The 27,160-nt window shown below is 33.4% G+C and overlaps 1 protein-coding gene across 2 annotated transcripts in view; it reads right to left on the reverse strand.

The window, feature by feature from the left end:
- Positions 1 to 27,160, reverse strand: part of LOC113512099 (head-specific guanylate cyclase) — a 155,623-nt gene that overhangs the window by 42,208 nt on the left and 86,255 nt on the right. For both annotated transcript variants that reach the window (XM_026895876.3, XM_031909222.2), the window contains exons 5-8: positions 26,116 to 26,276; positions 23,777 to 23,988; positions 20,047 to 20,228; positions 6,939 to 7,117 (exon numbers count right to left, since the gene is read on the reverse strand). In XM_026895876.3, coding sequence (XP_026751677.1) covers positions 6,939 to 7,117; positions 20,047 to 20,228; positions 23,777 to 23,988; positions 26,116 to 26,276 — 734 coding nt within the window. The remainder of the gene's footprint in view (positions 1 to 6,938; positions 7,118 to 20,046; positions 20,229 to 23,776; positions 23,989 to 26,115; positions 26,277 to 27,160) is intronic.

Here is a 27,160-nt window from a genome sequence, read left to right on the forward strand (position 1 = left end):
ATATCAACATAATTAAGGTAAGGTTTAATTGATTTATTTACTTCAACGTTTTGTTAAGCTATAAAATAAAAAAAAAACTTGTAGCAGTTTATGTATACATATTTACATACAATAAAATTTATTTATTATTTAAAAAAAGTCTTTTCAATAAATTGTGACTCAAAGCCAATGTTCACAGTATTTACCTCAACATCTACGTAAAAATCAGATACATAATTGTATTTAAAAAAATTACATTCAGCTCGTTCAGTTACATAATTCAGTTGTAATAGATAGATATACAATAAATACTGTCAACTAAATATCAAATAATATAAGATTTGTCCTGTTCTCATTAATACATATTAATTATTTTCAAAAAGGATTTTAATATTTAGAAACCTACATGGTTAATTCCTGATAATTCTGATGTACTTTGACTAATTTCTAAGTTTGTCACTTATCATATTTTACTTGATATTAATAGTTGACTGAGTCGCCATTCCATTTTCACTAACTTTGGCTCAGTCATTCTGTGGAATCAACTTCCAGCAGCAGTATTTTCGAACCGATACAACAACATAACCTTCAAGAATAGAGTATATTCCTTTTTAAAAGGCCGGCAGCACACCTGCAATGCCGCTGGTGTTGTGGGTGATCATGGGCGGCGGTAGTCACTTACCATCAGGTGAGCCGCATGCTCATTTGCCCCCTGTGTTGTAAAAAAAGTCACCATTCCATTTTAGTCACACTAGGTTTATTTTAAATTTCATATTTTAATTATTATAATAATTTCATAATTATTTTTAAGGTTATGTTAATACCAATTCACATATATTTATCTAAACTTGTTAAAATGTTACATTTTAAAGCAGCTACCGAGTATTTCATAGGAAGTGGTAAATGTGTCGTTTCACACAGAAACCACTCATATTATCTTAAAACATTTGCAGATTTCTCTCGTGTTTACTATAGTTATAAATATACATGTACAAAGGATCGCCAAACATTTACGGTGCACGTTTTACAATTCTAATGCCACTTTCAGACAAACCTAATCCCACGGTAAACCTTTTCGGGAAACCAGCTCAATTCCTTAGTCAAACATAGTTAAGGGACAGACAAACAGTCGGTGTGACTATTTACATTACTAACAAATCCACTGTAACGAGCTCATTTTGATCTCACTCTTATTTTCTATCTGAATTCGCTTTACAATGGCGCCTCTTAACTGAATTTGTTATTTGATTCTGGTAACAATTAAATAATTACAGTTCTCGCAATTGACGTGACCTGAAGAACTTTACTTGCAGTTAAATGAATTAGATTATATAAATAGAATGTCTATATATAAATGTTTCGTTAAAAATAGTTCAACTTTTATCCATATGTGCGTGATCATGGTTACCATAATGTATACCGCCGTGTTAGTCCCGTTATAGAATTTGTTTATTTATTATGTTTTGGCGCTTTAACGACGCTTTAACCAGTTATTATGAAATTTAGCATATCCTATTATTTGGGATAAAATCGTGCTAAAAAAATATGTGCAGTGTGGTCCCGGGATAAAATAGGCCACGCCTTCCACTTGGATGTTGTAAGAGGCGACTAAGGAAACTTAATGGTAGAGGGATAGGCAGGAACATCCCTCTTAAAACATCACTAAAAGCCTGACTGCGGTTGCCAACCCGTCTGCCAAGCGAGGCAACTACGGGGGGAGGTTTTCCCAATGTCAAATACCAGGATTAAGTGGCCTCAGTTCTTCGACTCGGAAGCGTTCTTTATGGTAATTTATAATGGTAGTAGGTATAGTTTAGTCCGTCAAATGTCAAAATAGCTGACAAAATATTGACACGTTTTTTAAACACTATGCTCTGTCTATGGCATCATCATCACTATATCAGCCGTTAATTGTTCACTGTTAAATAAATAGGCCTCTTCTATACCTACTACCACTATGAACTACCATAAAGAACGCTACGAAGTCAAAGGACTGGGGGCTATTTAGTCCTAGTATTTAACATTCGGGGGTTTTGCCAGTCGTCACATCGCTTGGCAGGCGGGTTGGCAACCGCAGTTAAGCTTTAGTGATATTTTAAGAGAGATGCTGCTGCCCATCTCTCAATCAATAAAATCCCGTAGCCGCCTCTTACGAGATTTACAGGTAAGAAAGCGGTGGCTCATTCTATACCGGGACCATACGGCAATAATATCTGTGTATATAGTCTATGTTAAAACCATATATGTACATATATGCACATTGTAATAGTATGCGTGTCTGATGGAACTAAGCATGCATATACTCATATATAAAGAGAAAGAAAACATTTTTAACAATTTAAGGGACCAGCAAAACTGTACATTTTCCAAATTAAACATAAGTCGAAACAATAGCATCATTGAAAAAAAAGTTCTATTCATAGAACTGAAAATATTTTCCAAAAACATCGGGTCAAAAATGATGAAATATTTTAAATTAACCTCCTATTAGGGTATCGTAAGATTTAATTAAATATTTTCCCAAAGAAACACCATATTTCTTTAACAACAAAATTAAAATTCAAGGGAAGGACACTATTTTAAAAAGATGGCCCCTGTTTCGATTTCATCCCGCATAATGTTTCATAAATGAGAGAACTCGAAACAAACTTAATCAATACTAGGTACCGGGTCGAATATTTCTGTCGACATTCCAATATTGAAACAAAATGTTAAATATAAAAACTCACCTTTAATTTTATTTGACAGAGTTTCAAACATTTTTATTTCTCAATATTCTGAATATTCGAAATAGAAAAGTTGTATAAAATATTTGCGTACATTTAGCGAGTCATTCTCAACCTGTGTGAAATATATATATATATTATATTGTAGCTTTGTGTATTTTATTTTAAAGCAAAACCTGGAAATCGTGGTGACGATTCTCAGTATTCTATTTTTAGATTTTTTAAACATATTCAAAGGTTTAGTTGGTATGATACTTAAAAAGAAATCGTCATAAAATGATTCTTAATAATATACAGTATGATAAATAATGTAACCCATTCCTTAAAACTGGTGTTAGTATTTATAAACGGGGTCTCAAACAAACTTTCATTTCCTACAAAAAGTATATTACCACAAAAAAAAGAAAAAACTTCTCGAAAAAAGAACAATATGTCTTTACCCGTAATATCCTATACGCGACGGCCTTATGTTGATTAACAGAAATACTATAATTTAATTAATTGCCAACTGAATATACGTCTCCCTCCATTAGAGGATTTTGTCAGTAGTTGTCACGTTTGGCAGGCGAGTTGGCAACCACAGTTAAGCCTTGGTAATATTTTAAGACGGACGCTGCTGCCCATCCTTCGACTATTAAAATTGATTTCACCCGATTAACCGAAATAAATAGTATCATCCCAAATACTGGTCGTAGTTGTATCTGTAGTTATATGCCACATTTCACGATGGTTGGTGAAGCCATCAAGCGCCAAGATGTAACTAACAAACAAACTCACTTTCATATTTACAGCATTAATAAAAATTATATCGGAACTCCTATTTATGATAATATTACAAAATTTTTGACATGTAAATCATTTGAGTCATATCTTCCTCCAGCTTTCATTGTCTTATTCAATTTACGCTGGCCTTAATATAACTTGAATGACATGACACAATATTTTGAAAGAAATATGTATACATTTATATTACATTTGCTGCAAAGCTACGATATTATTTTTACATCATACTTAACCGTAAAAAAAAATATATATAAAAAGTCAATATTCGTTTTCGTAATATCTCTTCCACGAATTCAGAATACACTTCGAAGAAATTCAATTAAATTTTTTTTTTATGAAAATTAAAAAGATAATCAATCTAGCGGCCCACGTAATGGAAATTAATAACTGCTGCCAGTAGACATAAAGAGCACCATGGACACCATAGAATACCTACATTGTCTATAGTACGTTTGATGCATTGTATCCCTAAGAACAATGGTGTTTTGCCTCTGTAATCTGTAATTTGACTACCATATCTCCCCTTCACAGTAAAAACACACGAATGGGACAGAAGTATCCAAGCAAACGATTTTCGAACAGTGTTTTTCTGGTAAGGTAACATAGTAATATAACCACACGGTATGTCATGTGGCTTCACAATAGGGTTGGTTTAATACTATATCATACTGTATGCTAAATTTGAGTTTATTTCTAGTCATAATGGAGTAATACATCTTAACACACTTGAATATCCTGCTTATATTTGTAATATATATATATATATAAATATTCATTTAAATAGTATTTAAAATTGTCATATAATATATATATATATATATATATATATATACAAGTATAAGTTATACATTCTTCAAGTGTGGCCCTGGCATAAAATAGGCCACCCCTTCCTTTCCCGTGAGTGTCGTATGAGGCGACTAAGGGAGGATGAGGCATGGGCTATATATGTGACGCTGATACGTCCCTCTTAAAATATGCCCAAAACCTAACTGCGGTTGCCAATCCGCCTGACAAGCGTGGCAACTAACCCCCTAGGGGTGCAAAAACCCCCTAGGGGAAAGCTTATGTTCAGCAGTGGACAGTTAAAAACTGAAGTTGACAGTTAAACAAAGAAATAAATTAGCAATATATTATTATGTTGCCAATTTATTTCTTATTATTTCATATATACAGTATTTATTACTATAAAATTATTTTTACTCTTACTACATTAGCTTTAAGATATTGTTGGGTTAAACAAACAGAACTGTCATGTTACTAGATTTAGGAAAGAAGTATACAATGTTACTTTTTTAGTTGTCACTAACTTAAGTTCAATGCAATATGTTGTACAAATAACGTAAAACGCGTCACTATAGAGCACAAAGGTACGTATGTCTCTTGAAACGCGCACGTTTGAAGCCCACTCTACCCATAGCCAACAAAGAAAGTGTACGTACTATACAAACTGCACACAGGACAGGATACCGGGTAATGTGTAACGCCCCGGGACTTTGTCACTAAAGTTAGTCTAATATAGAAGTCACTTTATTGTTATTACATATTTGTTTTAGTTTTTACGTATCAAAATTTTGTATAATTTAAAAATATGCTTCATAAAAAAATCGCTAATTTGGCAAACATAGAATTAATTTCTACAAAAAAAATGGTTCACCTCTTGTGACGATATTATAAAATTTATTACAAATTAGAACATTTAGTAGAAAATGTGTTCATATTGATCCGTATAATACAGATTTTGTTGTGATATCAAATTGAAATTTTGATTTTAGAAACGGGTTTAAAGAATTTATATCTCAAAATAGATCCCAATACTCGTATTTCTCTTCTAACCCTCTTCTTTAACTTCTAACTATACTACTTTTGAATTTGGGGTTGTCGGTTTTCTATATATAGCGGTAGCATACGTAAAAAGAGCTAATATTTCCCCTCAAACTCAAAGGTTTGGTACCAACTGTGAGTTTGGGATCGTCAACACACGTAAGATAAGGTCTAGCTCTCTTATTCATAAAAACCAAAACCTCCTATAAATCTATTTTAACTATTAAACTGTTTTATCAATTTCATTCAAAATAGTAATTAAGCGCTAAATAAAGAGACAAAACAGTTCAGTAGCTAAAATAGGTTTATAAGAGGTTTGAGATTTTTATAAATAAGGGTTTTTAATTATAATATCCTCAAAATCCTTTTAGAAGAATGTTCTTAAAAACGTGGGTCTAAAAAAGGCAAAAATTTAAAACCTTTCCCATACCATCTCACATACTGTACGTATGGTACGTGTATCATACTATTTTATCGTCTTTTTACTCTTATATTTCTGACTAAATATCTTCCATATAACCAATAAAATACTTCCTTATAAGAATACTTGCAATTTTACCCTATATTTCTTCTTTGAATCGAGTCAAAATATTTCCAAGAAATCTTTATTTTGTAGCTGCTTATAGGTAGTTCATTACTCAAGATATATATGCGTAAAATAACAGTACGTTCACAATGTCTGAGGTTAGACAGAAGTCCCGAAGTAACAACGCCAAAAAGAAGATTAATTCAGTGACTTTATTGTTGTTAAGTCCGGGATAATAAACTCCAAGTCGAAACCACTTCGCTTAATAGCGCTCGAGATACTTTGAGATGGGGACAGATAAGAGATTATCGCAGATTATGTTATTTTTATTACCAGATAACATTTTATTTGACAAAAAGCTTGATTTTATGCATAAAAGAACAGGATTTATTCGGTTATCCCTGGAAATTTAATATTACTCCTCTTTAAAGTAAATATATTTTAAAAAAATTTAATGACGCAGTAAATAAAAATTAGTCTATTGTGATAAAGATATGTGTTCAAAAAATTCCACAACGACGTAATCAAATTACTAAAGATCTGCTCAAAGTTAATAAATATGTTAACTGTTATTTTTTTTTTATACAACTTAGAATGGCAAACAAGCTGACGGCCCATCTGATGAAAAGTGGTAACCGTCACCTATGAACATGAGCAGTACCATGGACATAACAGAGTATACTGTTTCGCCCATGATACCCCTTATGCGTTGCCATTAATTTTAAACAGAAATAAACATATATATGTTTATATATTGGAATCATAGTATTTTTTTCTGTTTTAATATTTATTCTTGACTAGTTTTTTCCCGCAACGTTGTACGCCTGGGTTTTGGAAGTAAATAATCACTTAGATGTCGTATCAAGTTAAACATACCCCAAATTTTGAGTTCGACTTTTGAAACGCAATTTTGAAAACCACGTTCAATTTGGCACAATAATATTTTTGTGATGACGAAACAAACATACAGATTGACAGATAGACATACAAAAATTCGAAAAAATGTTATTTTGACTACTATTGCCCTTATTAGTAAATAAGATACCATGGAATATAAATGTAAAGATATTTACTAATGGGCAAGTACAAATTGATTGACTTACCTCAGCCGGCGAAGCAGACCCTGGTATCTTCAAGCAGAACATGAATGGGGTATTAACACGCTTCATGATCTCGCGGAAGTTCAGAGGTACTCCTCTGGGACGGAGTAGTCTGAAGTAAGTGCCGAGTGACGATCCATGAGTCGCTAAAAATGTTCCGAATAGACGCATGAACCCACCTCCTGTTGACAAAGTTGGAGAATATATAAACATATCGTAGGAGAAATATAGATTTGGACGACCCGAGGGAGACTTTGTACAAAAGTCGTTTGAATGGGTACCTTTGTCCCCCGTGTGAAGCTTTTGTGCTTACATAGCAATATTTCGGTTTAAAGGGTGGGATATGGCAGTAATACTACATAACACCAAAGTTCTCCGGAGTGGTAACACATAATGAGTACCATAGCGGTCATAGCATATGATGTCTATGATGATGGTCGTCTTTATTGACGACGGTTACCACTTTTCAACAGGCGTACTGTTAGCTTGTTTGCCATTCTCAATTGCATAATAAGACAATATAATGCATAAATAATTAAAGAGATTTAGCAGAGTTTTGATACATAGTTACACCAAGTTCTATATTACTATAAAAAAAAATGTACTCATTAAGGTAAGAAAAGCTACATATACAGGTAATAAACATTGACATAAATTTGAATACCAGAGGGAGACTTTGTACAAAAGTCGATTGCTTGGGTACCTCTGTCCCATTCCTGTTACAGTTGTGTTTGCATGGCTGTGTTTCGGTTTGAAGGGTGGGATATGGCGTGAATTTACAGGGTACAGAGGAATAACACCTGAGTCCTCAGGAATGGCAACGCATGGGGGGTATCATGAGCGAAGCAGTATATTCTGTTATGTCCATGGTACTGCTCATGTCTATAGGCGACGGTTACCACTTTCCATCAGGTGGGCCGTCAGCTTGTTTGCCATTCTAAGTTGTATAAAAAAAAAAGAATATTGGACACCGTGTCACCATAAACATATAAGATCTGCACGAGATATTAATTAAAAGATTTATCAGCATATTATTTAATATAACAATCATGTGCGAAAATTTTAAAGCATTATTTATCTGTGAATGTCATCACATTTGACTTTATTTCGTCAATTTAAAACATTCTCGATCATTGAGAAATTCGTGAATAGTCTATGTAAGTTTTCTTATAAAGATTTTGAAGAAGGTCTTTCTCGGATTTCCTTGTTATCACGTTTATACTTTGATCTCAACAGTACAAACTCAATTCCACGTTCCCTTATAATTTCAAGAACTTTAACTTCGAAATTGGACTAAAGACAAAATAAGTAGAATTTATTAATGAAACGGAAATTCGAAACGTTGGAATTACATTGATTTAGGCACATTCTCGTATGAAAAGTTGGAAAAGGTGTTTGATGAGTTTACAGACTTAGTAGCAGATAATAGTGTTCCAACCATGAAACTTAGCAGAAAAGAAAACTTTTCCAACCATGTTGAATACTCTAAGAAGTGTGTGTGTTTTTTATAACAGTTCAGTATGTGACAGTGCAACCAATTGTAACAGAAGTAATATTTAGCGTACATTCCACGAGCAAAAATCAACTGATAACATAATGAACTTTATTCACCGATAAATCCCAATATATTGGGTTATTAGCTGCTTTTACATGCAATCTTCATAAAATTGTCAAGATCCTTAGATTATAAGTAGAAGGGAATATGTAAAAAGGGAGGTAATTCCACATTTTGATAATACCATCTAATTAAGAGTTACTAAACTTAGCTGTACGCGAGAAAAATGTATCCATAGTAAATGGATGTAACCTTTAAGCGTTGCGTGTAGTTACAGAAAGAAGATATTTGGTCGAACAACTCTTTGGATCACTCACCATGCTAATTTATCTCTTTAATTTGTCTCATTAGCCTCCGATACAAAAAATGGCAAGACTGAATAGTTAGTGATTTTTTTTCCTTCATTCATTCATTTCAGCCGTCAACTCTCCACTGCTGAACATAGGCTTTCTCCATAGATTGCCTTAAGGAACGGTCTTGGGCCATATGCATCAATGAACTCTCTGCAATTCATTTGAGGTAGTCACTCTATCTAGTGGAAGATCGTTTTACACTGCGTTTGCCTGTATGCAAGAACCTTTCTTTTCCATCATTATCGATTTTTCGAGCTATGTAACCATTCTATTACATTTTTAGTTGACTTATCTTTCGAGCTATGTTGGTCACTTTGGGTCTTTTGTGGATATAAGGATTCTATCACGCAAAAAAACTTCGAGCGCAACTCTTAGTACACATAGGTGATATTATTCAATACTCTCATCACGTTTGTCATTATTGAACCAAGTTGTCAGTCTGTCAAATGGCATCGTACTCACACCCAAATGTAAACCCACATAGACTTTATAACAATACCCAAAATGTTACAGTGACAAAGGTCATCCCCGCGGACTGGTTGCAACAATAACTTATATATTATATATGTTGTTGTTCTTAGTATACACAACGTGACAACTGACTAAATTTAGATATCTATATATGTATATATAATAAAATTGTAAGCATAGTCTGTATATTACAGATATTTTGGAAAAAATATACGAGATACTTTTTGTTTAATAAGAGCAACAGAAAGCAAAATTAATTTTATATTTTTTTATATTATTATTATTTTATAATCTTTATATTTTATATCTGTTTTGGTTTCACGTAGGTAGATAGACCTTCATAAATGTAATCACAAATCAACACCTAAGTCCTCAGGAATGGCAACGCATGGGGGGTATCATGGGCGAAACAGTATATTCTGTTATGTCCATGGTATTGCTTATGTCAATAGGAGACGGTTACCACTTTCCATCAGGTGGACCGTCAGCTTGTTTGCCATTTTGAGTTGTATAAAAAAAAATCAATGAGACTATATGGTAATACTGGCAGGTATTTTTGTATTAAGATATTTCTACAAGGAATGATGTAAAGAGAATATTAGAACCCAATGCAAAATCGCCTCGAGTTTGATAACGAGGGGAACTAGCTAGGGGAATTCCAAGAAAGTAGGTTAAATCTATGGAAATAATACATTATTATATTCATTTACTACGAGAATTTACAATTCTTTTTTTATTTATTGACTCCAAAAAGGAAGTAGTACTCAGTACGGTTTAATATTTTTATGTTTGTTACCACATTCACAGATAAATTCGGAAAATTGTTTATAATATGGAAGGATGTATACGAATTGGTCCTATAGAAATTTTATGATTATTGGTGGTTACAGGAGTATGGTTTTTAAATCGGAATAACTAGTTTTACTATGATGGAAATCTGTTTTTGTAAAACAAAATGTACCTGTTTATTGATTTAAAAATGGAAAGAATTCCAAGTTAATAATAATAATAAATCTCTTTATTTTCAGGTATATACCCATAGTTTACAATTACATTATTAATTATACAAACTATTATTTAAAAAAAAATACAATAATTTTTTGCCTCCAAAATGTTTTATTAATTCTGATTCTACAGACGGTTGTCTATATGATATTTTAATATATAATAGTTGTAGTTATATGCAAACAAGTTGACATAGATTTAGGATTTTACCTAAAGTCCTAATAGATATGACATATAATAACATTAACAGTTAGAACAAGATATTTTTGTGAGTAAAAGACGAAAGGGTAATCAATATCGGATATATTTTTGTTTGCCTTTACTCTGCGTACGCTTTTATTTTTGGATGACTCAATTTATTTTCAACGTCAAAAGCATTATGTTTATATTAACCAATCAAATCAAGTATCTAATGTCACTATTAAACGTTGCGAATAAGAAGATACATTTTCTATTTGTTCGTTTGCTCAATGACGTCATCCTATTGCTACCATACCGTCTATCCTATTCTACGTTACCGTGATATTATTTATTTTCAACATTATAGGAAATGTTGTCAAATATGACGTTACACTAATAACACGAAAGATGTGCTGAGATCTAACGGCGTATCCCCAGTGAATCACCCTCGTCATGACTGTCGAGCAAATTTGAATTTTACTAAATCAGCATTTCCGTCAAGATTGAGTTAATTTTGATTGGCATATTATAAGTACAGCCAAGTTTAGTTTACAACAAAGTTTTGATTAGATTTTATGATCGAGTAATAGAAATTTTAATACCAAAATTGTATTTGTGTCATCGCAATTTGGGTAACTACAAGTTCTTTAATACGATAATATTTGATTCACACATATACATAATTTTTACTTTACATCGTACTTTGGCATGGTGTACGTAGACAGAATTTTGAAAATAATACAACGACCTGTGTAACACTGCTAATGCAGCTTTCTATAGGTGAAAGAAGTTTCTAATGTAAGTAGTATATTCATTTATTTTAACATTTATTATATAAGTAGGTAGGTATTATATGTATTTATAGTATATGTATGTAATGTATGTAATATTTTATTATATATTTTAATATTTTATTTAACTGTATATTTGTTTATGTAAGTATTAATAGTTGTAGCACCTTCTGCTGCCCGCTAACGAAATACTTTCTTACTGTACTGGGTTGACTAGAAGAGATCTCCGTCAGAGATAAGTCCACCCTTGCTCACAACATTTATAAATACATTATTTTATATGTAACTTACAAGTGCAATAAAGAATATATAATAAAGAATTTAAAAAATCGGTTAAGTAGTTTTTGAGTTTAACCATTAGAAATAAGCAATCAATCTTTCTTTTTTATAATATTAGTAATTGACAGTTGACAGAGATTTGTGGAAGAAGACGACGTACTGCGCCGATCCCGAAATAAATGGAAAAAGGCAAGGCAATGATGATGAGATGAAATCGTGGAATAACATTTATTTTTAGAAATATTTTTTTTTTTTTTTTTTTACAACACAGGGGGCAAACGAGCATGCGGCTCACCTGATGGTAAGTGACTACCGCCGCCCATGATCACCCACAACACCAGCGGCATTGCAGGTGTGCTGCCGGCCTTTTAAAAAGGAATATACTCTTTTCTTGAAGGTTATGTTGTCGTATCGGTTCGGAAATACTGCTGCTGGAAGTTGATTCCAAAGAATGGTTGTGCGTGGGAGAAAGTGCCTTGAAAAACGCACGGTGGAAGACCGCCACTCGTCCAGATGATTGGGATGAAACTTTAGTTTGTGGCGGGTTGTACGGTGGTGAAAATCAGCAGCAGGTATCAATCCGAACAATTCCTCAGAACACTCCCCATGATAAATTCGGTAGAAGATGCACAGAGACGCAACATCTCTGCGCAGTTTCAATGGGTCAAGTCGGACAGTAAGGCGTTGACTATCGATAATTCGAGCCGCCCGACTTTGAATGCGGTCTAACGGAAGGAGTTGGTACTGTGGCGCTCCTGCCCACAGGTGAGAACAGTATTCCATATGCGGCCTGACTTGGGCTTTATATAATTTCAGGCGGTGTTCTGGCATGAAATATCGTCTCACCCTATTGAGCACTCCTAACTTTTTGGAAGCTATCTTAGCCTTCTCCTCCAGATGTCCGCAAAACTGGACGTCGCAAGATATATCAACGCCCAGAATTCCTAGACTTGACTTTTTATCAAGGGAAGTGCCCTGAAAGTGAGGAGATACGACAAACGGCGTCTTTTTTGCGGTAAACGCGCAGACTTGTGTCTTTTTGGGGTTAAATTGGACAAGATTTTGTTCACCCCAGATCGAAACTTGATGGAGTGAAGTTTCGATTTCAGACACAAGTCTATTCCGGCACTCATCGGTATGTGCCCGCGAGATCTTTGCATGACCGGTATATAATGTATCTCCTGTACTGTCGTCCGCATAGCAATGAATATTACTTATCTGTAACATATCATTGATATGCAGAAGAAACAGAGTCGGAGATAGTACACAGCCTTGCGGGACACCAGCATTCAAAGGTTTTAAATCAGAGCATGCACCGTCGACTACGACCTTAATGCTACGTTCCTTGAGAAAACTGGCGACCCAAATGCACAGTCTCGCAGGCAACCCAAATGAAGGTAGCTTTGAAAGCAGCGCTCTATGCCACACCCGATCAAAGGCCTTCGCAATATCCAGACTAACTGCTAAGGCCTCTCCCTTACTCTCGATTGCCACTGCCCATCGGTGTGTTAAGTAAGCTAAAAGATCACCGGCCGAACGTCCCTGTCGAAAGCCATACTGGCGATCACAGATCAGCCGGTGCTCTTCTAGGTACCGGAGCAGTTGACGGTTAATGATGGATTCCATAACCTTCGAGAATAAGGAAGTGATAGCTATGGGCCTATAGTTAGCTGGATCTGAGCGATCTCCTTTTTAGGGATCGGATGCACCAGAGCAGTCTTCCAAAACTTTGGGACTATGCCCGATGAGTAGCTAAGCCGAAAAAGACGCGTAAGAACCGGAGCCAACTCTGGTGCGCACGTCCTAAGCACAATTGGAGGAATACCATCAGGCCCACTCGACTTATGGATTTCGAGAGAGAAAAGTGCTCTACGCACTGAGCTATGCGTGAATTTAATGTCAGGCATAGAGCTCCTACAACACGTGATGGTCGGTGGTGGTTTCTCCCCGTCATCCAATGTCGAGTTTGACGCAAAGATGGATCCAAGAAGATCGGCCTTTTCTTTAGCGTTCTGGGCCAACGAGTCATCCTCCCTGCGCAAAGGACTAACAGATTATTTCTGGACTAACAGAAATTACGATTTTTATATCAAGGCTCCAAGACTTCTAAACCTTAAGAATAAATTATTATAAAATCATATGTGATAATCATGAAATAGCTCGATCGATTTTCATGATATTTTGTAAATGTGTATTGTGTGCTCCAATTTTGAGACAGGATAAGATTTTATTTATTGTTTAAAATTTCGTAAGCACAATGTAATATTTATGGTTTAACCAGCGAACTTGACTACAAATCTTAGCCCAGTGAGCGCAAGCTAAAGGCGCTCGCAGCACAGCTGTTTATGATTAGGGCCACGAATTAATTCCTAAACTAGTCCAGCTTTCTTAATCCAATTACACGTAAATTAAAACGGTATTTATTATTTTAAAACAGGATAGGTTTTAGATGGATAAAATAAACGTTTACTCGGTCTGATAGTAATATTAAAATATCAGTACTAAATTCACTAAGTACTAATACCAAAGTTCAGAAGTACTAAACCATATTCTAGCGATGTACTTGCAAATGTTTCCCCGGCCTCGAAAATCCTTGATCCCAATCCAATCTTAAAAGCATTTTGATGGCATACCAATTCACTGTACAAGAATATAAATAATGCATTACCTACAATACTATAGTAGCTGAGTTATTCACCTCTTATCTTTATTTATTCAGGTGCAACTATCATGTATATTGGTTTTCTTAGGAATTTTCATTTAGCGTGTAGTACGTATCAGATAAATACCACATAAGTATTATATATATACTAGCTGACCCAGCAAACGTTGTTTTGCCATATACATTATTTGGAAAATATTTTTTTAGTCCATTAAAAAAAATATATATTGGAGAGGATCACCCTTATCATTGAGGGGTATGAAAAATAGATGTTGGCCGATTCTCAGACCTATCCAATATGCACACATAATTTCATACATATCGGTAAAGGCGTTTCGGAGGAGTTTGGTAACAAACACCGTGACACGAGAATTTTATATATATATATATATATCATTGTAGTCATTCAGCTGTGTATTATTAAATACTAGCGACGCACCCTGGCTTCGCACGGGTATATCAATAAAAGGTAACAACAATATTAAACGTACGGCTATTCACTCACGCCGCGGCATTTTAAAGATAATAGAGGTAACGTTATTTTTCATGCGTGTGCCACAGTAACACAAAATGGTCACAACTCAGGTTATTGCTTTGTCCTCAAAAGCGCAAAATACTAATATTCTGTGGTGGCCAAAAAAGTAGATTTGAATAATTTAAAAAAAAAAAATTCATATACATAATCAACGTTGATTATAAAACTATTTAAGTTTACATATTAATATCATAATCTTTCATTCTACCCATATTTTGATTGACTAATTTAAACAAAAAACTATTACTATGACATAACTATACCCTATTGGGGGGAAGGGATTGTTAGTAATGGAGACTGAGAATCCCATTCTTAGCAATATAGACAGGTCGACCTCCTCGCGGTTCCCCCTGGAAACTATCATGGTTAATTCCTGATGAATTCATCATGATCGGCTAACTGGTCTGTTTTCATTCTCATCTATCACCCTTCATTGGTGCTCCGCCAGGGTATCTCGTTAGCGCAGGCGGGGTTACCATACCATTTTCACCCATCAAAAAAACTATACCCTATTACATATTTATAATTATGAGTACTATAAACATGTAATGCATTATTTTATGTATAATAAATAGTTTTCATAACGCATACCAAATAATGATTTTTAGACAAGTTTTTGATACCGTGGATTACAATATTGTAATTCTCATAAGGATTTCTTTTGTCTTTTAAGTAATATGTATATAGCTAAATATTATATATATAAATGTCTGATACTGTTGCTGCTGATGATGGTGTGTATAGGTGAAAGAACTTTTAAAATTGGTTAAGTAGTTTTTAAGTTTATACATTTAAAAAAATAGACGTACTTTTTTTTGTTGTCTTTATGATATTTAATTAGATTTATGTGCAGCGATATAAGACTGAGATCTCAATTTCAATTCTCAATTAAACCGCTGAGTTTCTCAGCATTGGCTTTTATACTAATATTCGTTATTGGCCCCAAGTTTTAAACCTGAACAAACGTAAAGTTTTATTAACTCTGTGATTAACACAATTCCAATAGGCGGCCGTGATTATTTATTTTCATAGAAAATGTAAACAAACATTGCTTTTGGCGTTTCTGATTGATTTATTAACTTTTTGTTGATTTATTTCAGTGAATACAGTTTATTCTCGAAATACACTCAATATTTAAATATTTACAGTTAGATTATTTATATGTATACACGTAAACAAGGTAAAATTGAAATCAGTAGACTTTAAAGAGTCATGTCATACTCGTGAACGGATATTGCTTGTGGAAGAAGACGTGAACGGAACGTGAAGATGTGAACGGATAGTGGAGACTGGTTTGCTAATGTTTTCTTTTTTATTGTACATTTAATAATACATATAAATAAAACTCAATGCCAATTATAGTACACAGTATATAGTACCCATACAAATGTAAAATAATCTTATATACTGAAAAAAGGCATCAGGGGTGTTCTTCTCTAGAAATCTGTTCGATTCTAGAATAAGAGCATACAGGTATGCGACCCCGGCCTCCCGCGTCCCAGTCCTTTCCGCATCTGTAGTATCCCCCTCTTCCCTTTACCATATAAGTGCATTATTCCGTGTATTTACCAATTTCCTTTACACATTTCCAACGTTCCCTTACTTTTTTCCTCCATACCATAGGTGGCGGAAACCAGCAACAAATGCATTCCCAAAGAGGGTAGACGTCAAGCAGGCGGTCGTAAAACTATAAGCCAAATCTTTTTGGAATATGGATAAAAAACATATTACGCCGACCCCAAATAATAATTGGGATAAGGGTAGGAAGATGATGATAATATATATAAATTGAAAAGAATCACTGTTGAGCTTTTTGCGGGTTCTTCCCAGTAGATAACAATATTCTGAATCCAGTAGTAGAATGACATAAGAGCTTGTAAACAAGTCAATTTGCCGTGTGTATTTCTAACGCTGTGTGGCTCCGGCATAGAATGGACCACCATTTCCGTTCTCATGGTTGTCGTAAAAGGCGACTAACCTAACTTAATGACATAAGTAGCGTGCCTCTTAAAACATCACCAAATACCTAATTGCGGTTGCTAACACGCCTGCCAAGAGTGACGACTACTGGCTAAACTTTCGTTATAGGGGAGGCTCATGTTCAACATGTGGATAAGTCTATTTCAATAATGATTATTTCTATTTTATTATTTTTCTCTTCTACCAGAAAAATTGCTCATTTTTACCAAAAAACCACAAGATACAATGACATCTATGTACATATATAACGGGAAATTAACGAACTCGCTGGTTTTTGCCGTTTCCGACAAGGGCCGAAAAACGACAAAAAAATTTGGGTCTTATATACTAACACGGCACAGTTGTTTTTGGAATTTTGATTCACGAAATTTCTGTTTTTATTAACTAATAATTTATTAACTATGCATGATGCATTTGATAGATTCTTAGTTTAAAAAAAAGAAATAGTTAAAATAAGAAATAAGGATTTAAGATATTTTCAACTGACTTCAGAAAGAAACAGGTTCTCAATTGAGTTGTATTTTTATATGTTACATTATAAGTCTGTCGGTTGTTATAACCGATTTGGAAAGTTCTTTTTTCTATCTGAAAGAATATACTTTCAAATAAGTTCTATAAAAATCAAAATCATTTCACTAGTTTAGTTTTTGAATCAAAATTTTCCGGAACTGAAGGCGTTTTTTTGTGGCGGATTCGACTTCACCTGTATTATTACTTCCCAAACATGAATTTATTATTTGACACAAATATGTATCGACTATTCTAGCCAGAGCCAGCTAAATGAACCTTACAATCTTTATAAAGAAAAACGAGAGAAAATTAAGGTAAAACCTTTTTCTCTTTCCTATAATCACCTAGAGACATTATCGTAAATTCTAAGATCATTACGAGGCTAGGAAGATAGGTTGTGTTAAAAAAAGAGGAATCATTAAAGAGGTCGGAGCATTGAGGAAAACTTGGCAAGCTAAGCTTGATGGTCGTATTCGAGAACGAATAATGATGTTTAATTTATCTACTATTTTGTGATGGATTTTGATCTTTTCGCTGCGCTATATTTATATTTTACCAAAAAACGTTCTAATTTATTGCGTTACATTTTAAAAAGAAGTTTATTTACATTTATTTATAAATATTTTCAACTCGCCTTTTCTGAACCGATTTCCCAAATTCTTTTTTACGATCGATAGAGTGTACTCAAATATAGATCTTGTAATAATATAGTGACGATAAAAACAGCCATTTTTATTTACGGAGCAAAATACTTTCTGTTGTGATGCAAGATCTACATGTTTTACTAAATTAGGTGTCATTTAATGGAAGTTTATATGATTGGTTATATTAATTACTAATATGGAAGTTTGTAGAATTTCTATTTTTAGTAATAGTAGAGAGTCAATCATAAAATAAGTCAATCTTCAAATATTTGGCAGTTGCACGCTTACTAATGATAGTGGAATTAAACAAAATATTTTTAATCGACTAATCACACCTACATACATGTAAGTACACCTAAAGAAACGATTTTATGTTCTAAATTCAAATAAAATCGAGCGTCTCAATCAAAATCCCATCGTTTAACGGTACGCGATATATTTTCGATTGAAGTCACATTTTGTTAAAAAAAGAAGACTTGTTAAAAGATATTACATTCATAGAATTCAAAATAGCTTGTATATTTAAATTTTCAAGGATTGCTATTCTCGAACCAATCTATTCTCTAGTGCTTTTAGGTCAGCAGGAAATAGTTTCAAAATGTATTAGGTTGTGGACATCCATTTATTTGAGGAACCTGACCTCTCAAATCACATCATGTGTATTTTCCAGTCTAACGAACACATAATCATGTATTTTCCATTTGTTTACTTGTATCAATATTTTTACAACTATTTATATTTTATTTTGTACAACTTAGAATGGCAAACAAGCTGATGGCCCACCTGATGGAAAATGGTAAACACTACCTATAGACATGAACAGTACCATGGACGTAACAAAGTAAACTGTGTCCCCTATGATGTCCCTCATTACATGTCGTTCCTACTACTTTAAAACTTGCGTAATATTGGATATAAAATACTTAGCCTCACTTTTTTTATTTTTTTATTTTACATAATTTCCAATCTATGTACCGAATATAATAAAATCCGATAAATAATAAAATTGAATAACATTAAAATAGGTTACTCGTACAAATAATGACTGTAGTAACAATAAGAGTAGTAACATTGAAAAATCTACTTATTTGAAACTAGTTTTTTCCACGGTTTTGTCCGCGTATATTAATAAAAAATCATAAGATTTATATTACCTAATATTAAGTTAGAATAAAACCTGCCCGTGTAACCAAATTTCATTCAAATTCATGCAGCGGTTTCAGCTGTGGTTTAAGCCTAAATGAGTAATAACAATAGTTTAAACTATAATTTTTACATTTATATATCAGCAGGATAATAGATATTATAGGTTAAAATTAATCTAAAGTATGTATTTATCTTCAATATATCGTCCATAAATAGAATTACTTACAGTTAATAGGATATAAAACAATTTATTCTCTTATTTATGAAGACTACGCGAGTGGCACATTATCCAAAAAAGCTCTGAATCTCTCCATAAATAAAGTTGATACGTGGAAATCCTTTTTATTTTGGGTTCCTAACGTCCCTTTCTTTGTTTCATTATTAGCTTGAGTGTCCGTTATCTTGCTAAAATTGGTTTATTGGTATTTTGCAAGGGTATTTTAATAGTCTTTTCGTGTAGAGATATTTTGTTGATAAATATTTACAATTTTACTATAGTTCTTCTTATATTATCGATTAACTCCGCACTATTAAGTTCATTGATTCAAGCAACATTTGATGCCAGCTCAAAGATCGTTGCTCTCCGAGTCACATGTTTGACCTCACATGGAGTACTAGTGTCACCTACACCTAAATATCAACTTTGGACGAACCTTTTCAGTTCAATGACTTGATATAAGAAGTTTCAATAAACTGAAGTTACAAGCGACATAAAACTTGTAAAGAGAAGTGCAAAAGTCGTTTGCTTGGGCACCTCTGTCCCATTCATGTTTCTACCGTGAAGCAGTTGTGTTTATATGATACTGCTCATGTCTATAGGTGACAGTTACCACTTTCCATCAAGAAGGCCGTCAACTTAGGGGGGGGGGGGGGTTCTCAAAAAATCATCTAATAAACAAGTTTATTAATGCCGTCCCTTTATGTGTAACGGGAATTTCATAAAGTTACTATGTTTGTTGTTTCCGACAATACAGAAAATTAAAAATAAATAATAACTCACCCAATTGCACTAACTCTAGCCGTTTGTCAGTGACAAAGTGCCAGGGGAAAGCTTTGCAGAAGCTGGCTACTCCAATCTTCAGGTCCGCCACATTGCTGGATGATGCAATGGAGATGGGCTCGTCCTGTTCACAATTGTCATCTCTCGATCTCTGACGGAGTGGATTTGCATTGATTTCGTATCTGTAATACAAATAGTCATTTTATGATCTTGCTACAGATTTCCTGTCATGAAGGGCAGAGATTATTAATATTTTTTTAGGAGATTACAATCATACATCCCGTCTGATGGTAAACGGTCACTAAAGCCCATAAACGACTGCAACAGCAGAGATATCAGGTACTTGTTGCCGAACCTGATAAAAACCCTTAATACGCACTTTTGGAAGAATTTCGTACTGTTGTCTCTAGGGAAAACCTTAGCAGGGAGCTCGGACCACACAGCCTAAAAGATTAATAGCTACACGAGACGTGAAGTTGACCTGACCAGGTATAATATCAGGTCAATTTCACAAGGTTATGGTTAATTTACGATGAATTAGTTACGATGGACTAATAGATCTAACTTCATTCTCATCTATCATATTTCACTGGTTACAACACAATAGGTCAAGATTTATCATTCAATTATCGTGAATATAAAAAATGGACTTCTAGTAATAGTAGTTCGTTTAGTTAATGAAAATTGGGAAATATAATAACAATAACAATAGTTTGGTTGGGAAATGAACGAAATACCACCGCTGCTACACAGTGTTTTTTATGAAACAGTAAATTTGAAAGTATATTCAAATTTTATAGTTATTGCTTATGCCATAAAGAAGGATTTATTTTAGTGTTCGTACGATAGCGTTGTTATATAAGGTAGCTGTGTACACATTATAAGATCAAATCCTTATGATCACAATTCAGTATCTATAAAACATATTTGTGCCATAATTCTTGGGTTCTTTTTACGACGGCATTTCGAGATTTTGTTTTTGACAAAAATATACAAAAATAAATATTTTAACTAGAAGTGGGTATTTAGCAATATCTATATGTTTTAGTTACAATATCTAAATACTGACCCAATAACGAAGTTTAAAAATCTGTTATCCAAAATTTAATATTGGATAACAGGCATTTAACATATTCGAAAATAGATATCCGACCGATATGGGTGATATCGAAACGTGTGATGACCTTTTTTCTGCCAATAATGTTCAGAGGAATTCAATATATAGACATCAGATCGATATCCATATTACCCATGACTAATTTTAACACCTTTATAAAATAATGTTGTAGAAAATTGAAATTGAGCATTAAGATTTATATGTATGTAACTAGATTAGAATTATTTTGTTTAAATCCGCTACCATTAGAATACGTGCAACTGCCAACACTTGGAGATTGACAACCATAATTATTAATAGAAGTTCTATGACCTTACGATATTAGTAATGAATCTCCAACTGTTATTCAATCCACGCACATATTGTTTCAACTCTAAAAAGTTATTCTAATAGACTAACCAGTAATATGGACTTTCGAAAAATGAAACTTAATTCCGTAAACGATGTAATAGATCCAGGTTTGGAACTTTTGGATTGGAAACTTTTCTTAAGTTCAGATTTAGTAGATTTTCTTATTTATTATTACTTTTAATATAAATTTAAATAATACAAGGATTGAAATTAAATCTGTAATAGCTGTGTTTCTTGCCACAGCTTGTTAAGAAATTTTGCATCACGGCATTTTCAAATTACGCGATTGTTTTTACACCATTAAGGTGATAAACAAGCATATAGCTGACCTAAATGTAAGCGGTTATAGTAACCTATAAACGTCTGTAATACGCCTTATTCCTCCGGTTGTCGACCCTAAGGAAACCTCTTTAGCCCTTAAATTTTTTAGATATGCTGTAGTCTCAAGTATATCTAATTAGTAGTAATCAAAATGTATTTTTTTTTATACAACTTAGAATGGCAAATAAGCTAACGGCCCACCTGATGGAAATTGGTAATCCTCGCCTATAGACATGAGCAGTACCATGAACATAACAGAGTATGCTGTTTCGCCTATGATACCCCCCATGCGCTGCCATTGCTAAGGACTTAGGTGTAATTCCTCTGTACTTTCTAAATTCACACCATATCTCACCCTTCAAACCGAAACACAGCCATGCAAACACAACTGCTCCACGGTAGAAACACGAATAGGACAGAGGTACCCAAGCAATTGACTATAAGCAAATGACCTCCTCCTAATGATCTATCAACGTCTTGATTATTAGTACAAACTGTTGGCAAGCCACTAGCTACCCCTATATCAAAAACTAAAGCTATCAAATACGAGTACACATTTTTCTATTGCGTTTTATTGTGAACATAGTTATCATAAATTATTTTTGTTTATTAATATTTTATTACACCGTTTATAAAAATAATAAATACAGTAAATTTTAATGATAAGTGATACAAAAAGCGACCTTATCGTTAAGCAATCTCTTCCATACAATCTTTGGATAGAGGACATTGAGAAAAAAATAAAGGGTGGGTGTTTTTATTTATCACAATTATTACACGTAAACCAATTTGTCAGATAAATTAATATCACACAATAGACAAATCTTGTTTATGCACAACTACGCTGATTGCTTAATGTTCAAATTAAGGTATAAGTAAATAGAATTTACTAGACAACATCTGAGAGCACCACCCACCGCTTTCTTATATTTACGCAAAGAAAAGCGTCACTTGATATTTTACTCGCAATATTCTTATGTAATGTTGCCAAATGTAATTTTCCTTCGGGAACTTTAACGCTTTTTAGGACACGCTAAGAAAAGATCACACGATAGAGACCACGAGGTATGGTCCCCCGTGAATAAAACCATGAGGTTACTTTTTTTCTTTTTTAGATAGATACAAACAAAATAAATAATGGGTTAGAAAATGACCTACTTTACGAGCGCTCGATTCAATGCGATTATTTTATTAGGAACTAGCCTTTGTCAGCGACTTTACGTGCATTTTGAAAATAGATTGCACTGTTTATTTACATTATTTTATTGGATAAGAAGAATAACCGACAAAATAGATAAGTTTATAGATAATTAATTATATTAAGATAAAATTTGCAACAACTATAACAACCGCATCCTATTTGATGCAGTAATATTGTGAGATGTTGGAACAAATATGCAGATTTTTCTTAAATACTCTTCTATGTACTTGCAGACATTGTCTTATTTCCTTTTTTATGTATATAAATTACTTTGGAGTCGTGTGGTCCCGTCATAGAATGAATCTAGAATTTGCTTCTAGAATTCAGAACCAACCCAGACATTAATTTTAGTCCCAAACGCTTTAATGGAATACGTAATTAAAATTAGCTTACACGAAAGTCAATTTAAAATTTTACTCTGACAGTGTACAAGTATATAAATAATTTATTCATGAACTTGTTAATATTTTTTTTTTTTTATTTTTTGTACCTCACGTTGGCAAATTTATATTGGGTATCTTGTTAATCGCTAAAGAGGTTTTTATATACAATTTAGAAAGAAAATTTGTAGTTATATATTCTTTGAAGTTTTATATATGTTTGTAAAAGTAATAAACTTATTAAAGTCGTCTCTTTTTATCACACCAAGTCTTAGAAAAAATTTATCGATTTTGCATAATAAAAACATAAACTACTATTTTTAATGACCGAAATTATAATAAAATAAACGGGATACTTACCTAAATCTCCTAGGATCATTAGTGTAACTCGTCAGTCTTATATTTGTCTGAGTATCGTATAATCTTCTGGCTATGGCCTTCAAGCTCCCGACCAAGAGATAGGCCACTGGTTCACTCTCTGTGGTCAAGTGTAATTCGATCTTGCCTTCGTGGGAGGTAGTGCAAACAAATGCTGCTTCGTACTCCGTCGATTCGTCCCTTTGGGCATCGTCCTGGTAACAATTATTAAGAGTTATCATACAAAAAATCTTAGGGGGATTTAGATGAAATTTTGTATAGTGGAAACATAACCTAGTTTAACATATATTTTACTTTTTAAAGTGTTTCATTTTCATAGGGAAAGTAAAAAACGCGTCGCGTGAAAAATTTTAAGTGTATATTACCATAGTACGAGCTTTGCTTAGTTGGGAACTCGACGGCGCTGTAGAAAATGTCCAGGGTTGTAATTATTTATCATTTACAAGTTTTATGCAATTTGAAGCGGTGAACAAGTTGACGGCCCACCTGATGGAAAGTGGTAACCGTCGCCTTAGACATGAGCAGCCCCATAGATAATAGACTTTGATAATCCTGTATTGCTATTCTCGAGGACTATGGTGTTACGCCTCCATATCTTGCAATTTTAATATCATTTTCATTGCTTCATAAAATCGAAAATAAAAATATTCACGCACAGCTGCTTAACGGCAGAAATATATTTGGGATAGAGATAGAATAAAGTATACTATGGTCTTATATAATAGTATGGTCGCCGTATGGTCCTGACATAGATGGGGCCAGACCTTCCTATTCATAGGTGTCGTAAAAGGCAACTAAAAAAACTTAATGGTCGAGGGATGAGTTAGCAACTGCAGTTGCTAATCTACCTGCCAAGTGTGACAACTATTGGCAAAGCTTCCCAATAGGGAGAGACTTATTTTCAACAATTGAGAGTTAACGACTGATTGGTATAGTATAGTATGGTTTTGGTTCTAAGTAGCTAACCTCACTTCTTGACCCTGACTCAAATATAGCTATTTGAAATAGAAACATACCAAACTTATATAGAACACACATTTATAAGAGAGAAACATTGTACAAAAGTCGTCTACTTGGGTACTTCTATCCCATGCGCGTTTCTGTCGTAAAACAGCTCTGCTTACATGACTGTATTTTGATTTGAAGGGTGGGATATGGCAATGAAATTAAAAGATATGGAAGTATTACATTGTAGTCCTCAGGAATGGCAACGTTTGAGGGGTACCATGGGGGCTACAATCCATTTTGCGATGTCCATGACAGCTCATATCTATAGATGGCGGTTACTACTTTTCATCAGGAATGCCGTCAGCTTGTTTGGCATTCTAAATATATCATAAAATTAATTGTTTTTGTACTTTTACTACTCTTGATTTACTAATGTAGTTTATATTTGGGATGGCTGGTTTGTATTTTTCTTGTATTGTGATAGTTTTATGGTATAAATTTAATTTAATGTAAATTGTATATACAATATATTGTATATATTGTTATATACAGTAAAAAAAATCTTATATACATATAAGTAGCTATTTACTAATTATTATGTTTTCCATGGATCAAAATTCAAATGTCTTCTCTAAATGTCAATCATGCTATATACACATGTTTTTGAATTATAACCTGGTATAAAAACCATAATTACCCATACATAAACCATAATATGGTTATAATTTGTTACATGTGCCTCATTAAAATAAAAAAAATACAAGAAAAAATTCAAGTTTTCTGCTATAAATAAATGCAAATTTGCTGATAAAAATAGTCATTACTACATAAACAGTAATGACTATTTTTATATAAAGTGAGGTCATGAGGTGTGTCAAAACATATCAACATAATAATTTGTTACTGCACGGCAGAAATAGGTAAGGCTGATGTATATATGATAAACTGTTGAGTGAACTATAACCACATTAGACGAACAATTAAAACAAGTGTACTCAGGAATGGCAACGCATGGGTGTATCATGGGCGAAACAGTATACTCTGTTATGTCCAGGGTACTGCTCATGTCTATAGGCGACCGTTACCACTTTCCATCAAGTGGGCCGTCAGCTTGTTTGCCATTCTAAGTTGTATAAAAAAAACCTAAGTATTGCACTTGCACGTGGACCTTGGAATTTGAGCAAATTGTTGGGAACACTCTATGATTAGTATAATGTAAGGAACAGCCAGTGTTCCAACGGTTCTGACTGTTACAAAGAAAAAAAGTTGAGTAGTTTTGAGTTGATCCATTACAAACACACAAAAAATATAATCTTTCCTCTATATAATATTAGTATAAATAGATAAATATTTAATAAACAAGTCACACTTACTTGGTCATGTAAAACGTCGTGCACACTGTCCAGTGTCGTCAAAAATTCAGTCAAATTAGTGCCTAAACATTTAAACGCCCTCTCTAGTCGACAATTATGCGAGAACGCTGTTAAAATTAAATATTCTCCTAATTTTGCCATAAAATCCTTTGTGTTTACACCTAAAACAAATAAAATAGAATTAATATAATTAAATAAACAACACTAGAAAAATGACGTAGCGCCATCTAGACTTACAATACCTATGATTAAAGTATTAGACTAATTACTTATTACTGATAAAAATACTCAAGTACTTTTTATAGTTTATACTAAATAGTATACATAAGTATATACACAATTATATATAGAAAATACGCAGAATAATACAAATGAATACAGAAAAATAAAACATGTATCTATTTTATATAATTAAGTAGTTATGTTAGTATTGTGCGGGGATCGACTCCGGTCACATCGAAAAATGAGGCATTTGTCAATTAAACCACTATACCATCAACGCCATAATAAAATCATCGTCATTATATCAATAAATGTATTCGTCTTAATTTTTTTTTAAACTATGAATAGTTTTTAAATATTTAATTAGAGAATAAAACTTGTACCGTTTGCGCCTTGAAAATAAATAGTTAAAAACTCATTTGTATAACAATAAATTAGTTTTTTCATCTGTGTTTTTTCTCATGTGGTCCTGGTAAAGATGGGATACCCTTTTTACCCCGTGGCTGTCGTAAGAGACGATTAAGCGAATTTAACGGTCGAGGAATGGACAGCAGTGCCCCTCTTAAAACGTCATTAAAGCCTACTTGCCAACTCACCTGCAACGTGGCAACTACTAGCAAAATTCCGCAATAGGGTGAGGCCTATGTTTAGCAATGGACAGTTAACGGCTGGTGTAATGGTTGGTTTATTAAATTTAACTAGACAATTATAGGGTATTTTATTTAATGCATGATAATGGAATAGCAGCCCCACCTGCGCTAACGGTATACGCTGGTGGGACACCAGTGAAGGATGATAAGTGAGAATGAAAAGGCAAGTCAGT

This window comes from Galleria mellonella, unplaced genomic scaffold (assembly GCF_026898425.1).
Source record: "Galleria mellonella isolate WM207_F2 unplaced genomic scaffold, CSIRO_AGI_GalMel_v1 utg184, whole genome shotgun sequence".
In the NCBI taxonomy this organism is placed as follows: Eukaryota; Metazoa; Arthropoda; class Insecta; order Lepidoptera; family Pyralidae; genus Galleria; species Galleria mellonella.